The sequence below is a fragment of the Thunnus maccoyii genome, chromosome 18 (genome assembly GCF_910596095.1).
Source record: "Thunnus maccoyii chromosome 18, fThuMac1.1, whole genome shotgun sequence".
NCBI classification, from domain to species: Eukaryota; Metazoa; Chordata; class Actinopteri; order Scombriformes; family Scombridae; genus Thunnus; species Thunnus maccoyii.
In genome coordinates, this window is record NC_056550.1 from 29293509 (window position 1) to 29302928 (window position 9420).

The window sequence follows — 9420 nt, forward strand, 5'->3', positions numbered from 1 at the left end:
ACCAGCATTTGTTGCAAGTCAGCCAACGTGGTTGTGTTGGTCACTCTGGCACAAACAGCACGCCCAAGCTGATCCCACAAGTGTTCAATGGGGTTGAGGTCAGGACTGCTGGCAGGCCGTTCCATCCTCTCCACTCTGGAGGTAGTCTCTGATAAACCTGCTCTGTGGGGGCGAGTGTTGTCATCTTGGAGGGTAGAGTTTGGTCCCAGACTGTGGAGATATGAGATTGCCACTGGTTGCAGAATCTCATCTTGATATCTCTCTGCATTGAGATTGCCTCCAATGATGACAAGCCTCGTTTTTCCAGTGAGGGAGATGCCGCCCCACACCATCACACTGCCTCCACCAACAGATGTTACTCTATCGGTGCAGCAATCAGCATAGCGTTCTCTGTGTCCTCTCCACATTGTGACCCTACGATCCAACTGCCGTAGGCAGAATCTGGACTCATCGCCGAACATAACGTTCATCCACATGTTCAGGTTCCAGTGCACGTGTTGCCGACACCAGCGCAGACGGGCCTGACGGTGAAGGGCAGTCATGGCCGGCCTCCTGGCAGCCCTATGAGACCAGAGATTGGCTGCATGCAGTCTGTTCCGGATTGTCTGGGCAGGGAGCCGTCGGCCATATCGTCCTGCAAACCTTGACTGCAAATCTGTGGAAGACAGCCTACGGTACCTCAGTGCTGACAGGGTGAGGAAACGGTCTTCTTGGGGTGTCGTCTTCTTTGGACACCCACTTCGCGGCCTGTCACTGACATCCCGTTATATGGAACTTGGCCTTCACTTTGGAGATGGTACTAGGGCTCACTCCAAATAATGCTGCAACTTTTTTTTGGAACACCAGCTTGAAGTTGCCCTATCGCACGGGCCCTATCCAGATCAGTCAAACATGGCATGCTGATTCTTGGAACAGCCACCTACTGACCACTGTAGCAGGGCCCATGCTCACAGCACCTGGGGGTACCAGAAGCTCAAAACAAGAGTCAATAGCAACAGCAAAATAAACTGATCGGCAGAGAAGATTTGGCAAATTTTTCATGGGCACAACCCACATACTCAGCTCTGCCACTCATCCCACAAATGCATGTTCCTTACAAATGTGGCACCATTTAAAAGGGAAATAAACATTCTTTCCAACAGCATAAGATTTATTGCCAAGAAGCATCATTACAACAAAGAAATAATCTACCAAACACTAATTTCCTTACTTTTTGTGCTAAGTTTATAAATACGAAGCTCTACACTGAACAATCAATAGATTATTAAAGACAATAATGATGGAATAATATGACCTGTCCCTCAGTTTGATGAAACACAACTTTACAACAGATGAGCTAAATAGAAACTAAAACTATTAAACTATTCAAACAGAGTCCTTGTTCAAGATGGAGGATGTTGTCTGACCTGTCAGATGATGTACAGTAAACCTGTGTTCATGTAATATGTTTAAAAATGCTCAATTAACTTTATTCCTCTAATAATTTTGTGCTTTTTATTTATTCCCTCTGTTTTTACCGAGCAGTTACACATTCAACACGCTGGAGGCGCCACATTACAACCAGTAACCCTGAACTGAAGTGGGACAGAGTGACGAAAGCTGCTCTCAATCTCCATCTTTTAACTGTGATGACAGTTTTTACTGAAGTTGTCAGCGGTTCATTAACAGCAGCAGGTTTCACTGTGTGATTTATTTTATTTATTTTATTGTATGGTTTATGATGAGGGATGAGTACATTATCTCAGCCGCTATCAAAACTAAATAGAACTTTCAGAATTAAAACGGCATAAAAATAAAACAAATGTAAGCCAAATGTTTAAGTTTTTATTTAGACCTGTAAAAGGCATAAAGACCGTTTTAATTATAAAGTGTTGTTAGATTAATATAAATCTAATTAAACAGGTACATTAAAGGACGTGTTCACAATTTCAAGTGTGTCTGAAACCATCAGTCAGTCATCAAATGAACATGAAAGCTGTGTTTCTTGCTGTAATCATTCCTCCTGTTCATACTGACCATTAGAAGATCCCTTCATAATGACCTTACAATGGAAGTGATGGAGGACAAAACCCACAGTCCTCCTTCTGTGCAAAAATGTATTTCAAAGTTTATCTGAAGCTAATATGAAGCTTCAGCGTCCAAATGAGTCAAATCAAGTAGATATCTTTCAACGTTACAGTCTTTTTAGTGCCAAAGTTCCTCTTTTTGTTACTATACTTCCACCTGCAGCTCAACAGGGAAACACTGTCCGAGGAAACACAAAGAGGGAATTTGATGCTAAAAAGACTGTAAATGTGTCAGATATCCACTTGATATGACTAACTCAGACTGATGAAGCTGAATAGAAGCTTCACACAGACTTTTAAATGACTGTGTGGACACACTGTGGATTTTATCCTCCATCACTTCCATTGAAAGCACATTTGAAGGATCTTTTAATATCCAGTATGAACAGGAGGAATGATTACAGCGAGGAAAACCTCTTTCACTGTTACTATGGACACCTGACTGCTGGTTTAACTGGAAACACTGACAACCTCCTTTAATGTCTATGCTTTTTACAGTTTGGCGAACTAACTCACAAGTGTTGGAATTTGTGCACTCAAATATCTTTATGATTTTATGGAGGAATTATTATTGTGCACAACTCCAACATGAAATTAGTCATGCAGTGACATAACTCATATTAGAGTAGGTATAATAACAGGGAAATAGTCCTCCTTGTTGGACACACAAGAGAGATCTATTAGAATTATGATTGTTATTAATCTTAATTATAATTTTGCAAGGGTTTAGGTCTTTTAAGGTTAAGTGACTGAGATGCACAAGAAAACACAAACAAGTCCACTTTAGTTACATAAACATTTATTACTAATACTACAGATACAAGTACTAAACACTACAACATTTTTTATGTAAAGCACTTTGAATCTCCTTGTTGTTGGAATGTGCTGTACAAATAAACTTGTCTTATGTATGAAGAAAAAGGTTCTTTGTCTGTGCCGCACTGTAATTTCCTGTTTTTCTGTCGGTAGAATAACAGTAAATACGGTACGAAGTACTCAGATCCTTTACTTCAGTAAGACTAGAAATATCACAATATAAAATTACTCCATTACAAGTAAAAGTCCTGCATTTAAAGTCCTGTTTATGTAAAAGTATATAAGTATAAGCAGGAAAATTAACTTACAGTATTTAAAGTAAAAGTAGTTTTGCAAATCAGGCTGTGACTATATTAAATACATTTAATAAAGTACATTATTAATGATGAATTGGTGCATAAGCAGCAATTTATTGTTGTTATTAGAAGAAGATATTTTGTTATCTTCAGGACTTTATAAGAGTCACCAGATAAATCTGAACCAATGTGAGATGATTATTTGTGAAGGAAAGAAGAAAAAGTTCTGACACAAAAATTTGGATTAGTTTTACAAAACGTTTCTCTCATATTTACGTTTCTGTGAAATATTGGAGTTTTACTTCTTTGGGTTTATTTATTTGAAACAAAGTTTAGAGAAACTAGAGAGACATGATGACACACTGAGTTATGTGACGTTTGGGAACTGCTGGTTTAATCTTAAATAATTCAGTGAAATTTAAAAGTTTTTCTTATTTAATGTCAAATTTTAATCTGAAAAGTAAGTACAGCAGCCACCAAACAAACGGAAAATTTAAATATAAAGTTCAATATTGTACTTAAGTACAGTACTTGAGGAAATGTATCACCGCTGAGTAAATATATGTGTACGTAAATGAAGTGTAGCTATACTTTCACATGTATATGGGCATATATGTATATAATAACAAATCTACCTCTGTTTTCCTATTTAACATGTTTTTTCCTTTACTTTTCTCTTTGTTCATGTCTTTTCTGTTGATATTACAAGTCTTCCACATTATGAGATGTTGAAAACAAAGGCAGTGTTACAAAAAAGAAAATATATTGGGACCCGTTTATGAGGATTAAAACCAGCCTCTTGAGCGCCGCATCTCTCTCATCTTCTTCCTGCAAGAATCAAACAAATTAAGAGAAATGAGTCTTTAGGATTCAGTGATTCAGTGAATCTAGTGAGTGTAACAGACAAAGGAAACATGTTGATGATCATGTTGCTCTGTCTGCCGGCAGCTGGTTGCTAACATGTTAGCCACAGATACTTTATAAAAGAATATGTCAGATGTGTTAACAGCTTGTTGATTTCCTCCAAAAGTGGCCAAAAAGGTAGATTTAGTCACATAAACTCAACTGAAGGTGTTGTCAACCTATAATGGTGTTTTTTTAGGGGACCTGTGTGTTACTGTTAGTATACAAATTAAAAATATAAAGGACCAACAATAGAACCCTGTGGAACCTCACATGTCATTCCTGAAGCTGTTAATGTGATGATCGTGTTGTTGTCTGTTTGCAAGATGAGGAAATAAACAGCTGTTTGTTTTTAGTTATTTATATCTGTTATGATGCAGGATTTTAAAGTCCCCCTCCACTCAAAAATGTGTTTTGCTTCTTGTTCCCTCAGTTGAAGGTTTGAGCTTCTCTGTGCAGAATGATGTTTGTTTTCACATTCATCTGCTGAAAGTGGAAAGTTTCTCTGAGCCAACTGAAAATGCATTTTTAAGGGGTGGACCTACGAGCAGGATTTGTGACATCACAAAAGTTTGGAAGCCAATTCTGGCCCAATATTCAACTTAAACAAGTTGGACGTGTAAACTTGAAGCCTCCAGAGCACAAACACTGAGAATAAACTTTACAGTGAAGGAAACATCTGGTGTCCAGCAGGAAAACTGTAGAAATTAAATATATTTACATATTTCTAGATTCTGGAATTTTTAATGAGGGAGAAAAAACATGTCTGGATTGGATCTTTAAACATTAATGTGGCTGAATATCAATAAAAGACATTGCTTAAAATTTGCATCCCTAGTATATTGATTTCTTGTATATTAACTACAAAAAACAATATACTGTACTATGAATATTAGTGTGTACACATTAATTATGAACCCCTTAAAGGGGGCATATTCTGTTTTTAGTGATTTACTGTACTTTATATCCTGTTCTGTGGTTGGATGTTAAAGAGGACCTATTATGCTCATTTCCAGCTCTAAATTCTTATTTTGACTCCACCAGAGCAGCTTTGCATGATTTATAGTTAAAAAAAGACTCCTTATTTATCTTGTACTGGTCCTTTATGCAGCCCCTCAGTTCAGCCTCTGTCTGAAACAGGCAGTAAAGGGCCAGTAGAAGATAAATAAGGAGTTTTTTTTAAACTATGAATCATGCAAAGCTGCTCTAGTGGTGTAAGAATATGTGTCCTTCAAGTCATGTTCATAACAATCTGTGCATTTTATGTTCAACATGTCAGAGGGGAGAAAGACTTACTCAATTTCATTCAGCGCTTCTCTGAAATTTTGAGTCGACTTCTTCAGCTCATCAGCTGCTTTCTTCAGTTCTTTACTCGGTCCAGTTACTTTGTTATTTTCAATGGCCCTCTTGTAGTTGTCGATGGTATCCGGGAGTGTCAGTGCCACAGTGAAGATTCCTCCCCCAACCTGGGAAAAATAACAAGACTTTTCTAAAAAATCATTTACAGTTTGACTTAATGCTAAAAGTCATCTGAGGTGTTGAGGTGGTGTATTCTTCAGCCCAATATCAAGATGTGAAGCTGGTTCCTCTGATCCAGTTTCAACAGGGTAACAATTTATATTCTTACAAAATGATCAATTATCAATGATCAGACAACACCAAAAAGCTTCCGTTGGCGTTGTCTTTGGTAACTTACCCGTACTGCGCCTTTCCCAGCTAACATCAGGGCATCTAGAGTTTTCTCTCTGGCGAACCCTGCAGCCTTATCCCTGATCAAGGTTTCCAGGTTGAAGCCGCCCTGACTCGCCTGTCTCACACCTATGCTTATCATCAGGCTTTGGATGTAAGGCGCCAAATTTTTTGCTACCCCTATAACCTCCATCCATGGTATTCCATTTCGTTTTGCAATGGCCCGAAGGATGCACTCTATGACATCATTATCTGTCGCACATATATCTGAGCTGTTCCTGATTTCTCCTATCTGCTCTTTGATGCGTCTTTGGATTTTCTCTCCAAGCTTTTTATTGTCCTCAGAAACCTTCTTTGCTTTTTTCAGTGTGCCTCTTTCTAACCACCACTCAATTAGTTTTGATGTTAAAGTCACACTTGACCCGATTGCCGTGTACGCTCCTGCAAGTCCGAAGAGGGGAGCTGCGACTCCTGCACTTAAAAAGGTGGCAACACCTGCTCCTATCATCGTTATCCCACCCACTACTGTAACACTGTTTCCCGCCATACGGCCAGCGTTGCATTTCTCATTAACAGACTCAAGATCATTTGCTAATTCTCTCAGGTGACGACTAAAATCTTCTCGCTGATCCAACCAGGAAATGATGAGCTCGTACAGCTGATCGTCTGCTGACATGATGATGCACAAAGGTCACAAGGCCTGAAAAACAACAGACGAAGGTGGCCTAACTTTAAGGAAGTAAAACATTGACCACTGACAAAACATCATTATTGTTTAAGAGTGATGTGTGACAGTTTATAAAACACAGACAGATGATGTCGTCCTGCTGATGACTGCTGATAGAGACGCCAGATTAGAAAACGCTGCTACAGTGGTATGAAAAAGTTTCGGCACCCCTCTGAGGCTGCATAATAATGATCACATTGTCATGCCATTCATTTTCTAATAAAAGCTGAGTACTGGGGTATTTACCAGACAAAGATTTTTAGTGTAGCAATATTAAGTTGTATGAAATCAAATCAGATGTGAAAAATAGGCTGTGCAAAAAATTGGGCACCTTTGTCATTGTGTTGATTTGAACATCTGTAACTACTTAGAACTGATTAACCGGATCACAAAATTGGTTTGGTGAGATCATTAAGCCTTGAACTTCATAGCCAGGTGCATCAAATCATGAGAAAATGTGTTTAAGGTGGCCAATTGCAAGTTGTTCTTCTCTTTGACTCTCCTCTGAAGAGTAGCAACATGGGGCCTCAAAACAACTCTCAAATGACCTGAAAACAAAGATTGACTTATTTGGTCATAACACGGAGCGTTATGAATGGCGGCGAAAGAACACAGCATTCCAAGAAAAACACTTGCTACCCACAGTAAAATTTGGTGGAGGTTCCATCATGTTGTGGGGCTGTGTGGCCAGTGCCGGTACTGGGAATCTTGTTAAAGTTGAGGGTCGCATGGATTCCACAGTAGACATTCATGCAGAGGAACCAGTACAATGTTCTGGGATGGCCATCCCAGTCCCCAGACCTGAATATCATTGGATATCTGTGGGATGATTAGAAGCGCGCCGTCCATGCTCAGCAACCATCAAACCTCAGTGAACTGGAGATGTTTTGTAAGGAGGAATGGTCCAAAATACCTTCATCCAGAATCCAGACACTCATTAGAGGCTATAGGAAGCATCTACAGGCCGTTATTTTTGCAAAAGGAGGCTCGACTAAATATTGATGTGATTTTTCTGTTGGAGTGCCCGAATTTATGCACCTGTCTAATTTTGTTTTGATGCATATTGCAGATTTTCTGTTAATCCAATAAACCTCATTTCACTACTGAGATAATGCTGTGTCCATCAGTTGTTTGATTGATCAAAATGAAATTGCTGATCCAAACACTCAATGATTTATAAATGAAAATAATGGAAATTGTAAGGGGTTGCCTGTATGTGTCGTTCTGGAGTCACATGATCAAGCCACAGATCTGGAGGTTCATTCAGAGGACTGGTTGTTTCCAACATAACCTGAACCTTATCCCAACATTTACCGACGCCAGCCAGGGCTCCATCATGCATGTAGTCTTTGTCTGTCTCTCTCCTCAACACAAGTATAACACAGATGTACTGAGAAAGGCGTTGTGAAGATGGGAGCAGAGGTTGTCTGTGAGCTTGTGGCTGCATTCAGTGTCTGATTTACTAAGACTGCAGCTCATTATGCTGTCAGCTCCTGGACGGATCACACTGAGAGTGAAGGAGAGCATATAAACGCAGCTAAAACCAGATAAGACTGTATTTTTGGGCGTGTTCCTGTATGTATAGAAGACTGCTGATAAGACTGTAGTGCTGCTGTAAACTTGTGAGCAGATAAAGACAGTAAAAGTGTAGAACTATGTTAAAGTTCTGTCCAGGATTTTATCAATATGTCCCATAAACACAGAAGTTAAATTAGGCCGGAGCCCATCTCCTTCAGTAGTGAAGTTGAGCCCATCAAAGTCGCTGGAGTCTCTCTAAACTGAGTCATCTGACTGTGCAACCAGCGAAATACAGACAAGAGAAGATCTGAGTTGGTAAAAATGTTAACGAGCTCATCTGAGTCGTTCTCACAGCAACAATCTTAACGAGGGTTTAGCCCTGGGTTTTGTATCACAGGCGTATTTATTTTTAGTTATTTTTAATCTGCGTATTTTTTTAATCTACTCGCATCAATAATACAGTTTAGCAGTACAGTTTATTGCTCTTTGTAGTAAAAATGCAAATACTTTACCCCTAGCTGAAGTGTAGTAGTACTACACAGCATTAATATAGAAAGCACATGTAGTTTATATATTTGGGGTGTGGTCGTCACACAGCTTCACAGAGGTGAACATCTTTCCCCACAAATTAATTCAAAGGTCTCGTCACCAAATTACAAATAAATAAATCAAATAAAAATTAAAATGTTGTCTTCTGTGGCATATTTCTCTCTCTGAAATTTCACCCAATACAATGGAGGTGATAGTTTATGATTCATCATTTTAAAAAAATACATTTTTTAACAAGAAACTGGTAGAAATCCTCTCAGTTGTGCTGCTGAACTAAATGACTGAATCTTACCTGAAGTTAAATTTGTAGAGCAGATATTCCTCTCTGACCATGATGTGTTCAGTTTCTTCCTGTTCAGAGGAATTAAGTCTGCTGCTGTCCACTCCTCTCCTCTCTTATTGGCTGCTTCAGAGTCACATGATGTCAAAAGAGAAAGTGTTCCCAAAAAGTCTCTTGTGGAAATCACCCCGTAGTACACACAATAGACACAGTTATTTATGGTTTCTCCCTGTTTCAGGCTGAGTGCTCCGTGTGTGTGTGTGTGTGTGTGTGTGTGTGTGTGTGTGTGTTTATGTGTGTGTGAGTAGCAGAGGAGAGACAGTGAACCAGGCGGACTGGACGACAACTAACTACAGTTGTTGTGTTGCTGTAAGTGCAATAAAAGCTTTGTGAGTAAAAAGCCAGTAGAGTCATTTAATCCACCCCAACGATGGACTGAAGGGGTTAAATCACGGTGTTATGACGGTAGAGGCTCAGCGGTCGATGACTGATGGAAGATGACATCACCCCACTAAAGGTTGATGGTTTGATGGTTTGATGTCTGCGTGATATAAAATGAAGAGCAGCGTTTGTCCC

The 9420-nt window shown here is 39.4% G+C and overlaps 1 protein-coding gene across 1 annotated transcript; it reads right to left on the minus strand.

Moving 5' to 3' along the window:
• Positions 1–3654: 3654 nt before the first annotated feature.
• LOC121884942 lies at positions 3655–8933 on the minus strand. Its single transcript, XM_042394065.1, has 4 exons — positions 8857–8933; positions 5778–6470; positions 5378–5547; positions 3655–4006 (listed from the first exon to the last, which is right to left on the minus strand). Exons 2-4 carry the CDS (start codon positions 6444–6446, stop codon positions 3964–3966), a joined length of 882 nt encoding a protein of 293 aa, XP_042249999.1. The 5' UTR covers positions 6447–6470; positions 8857–8933; the 3' UTR covers positions 3655–3963.
• Positions 8934–9420: the final 487 nt, after the last annotated feature.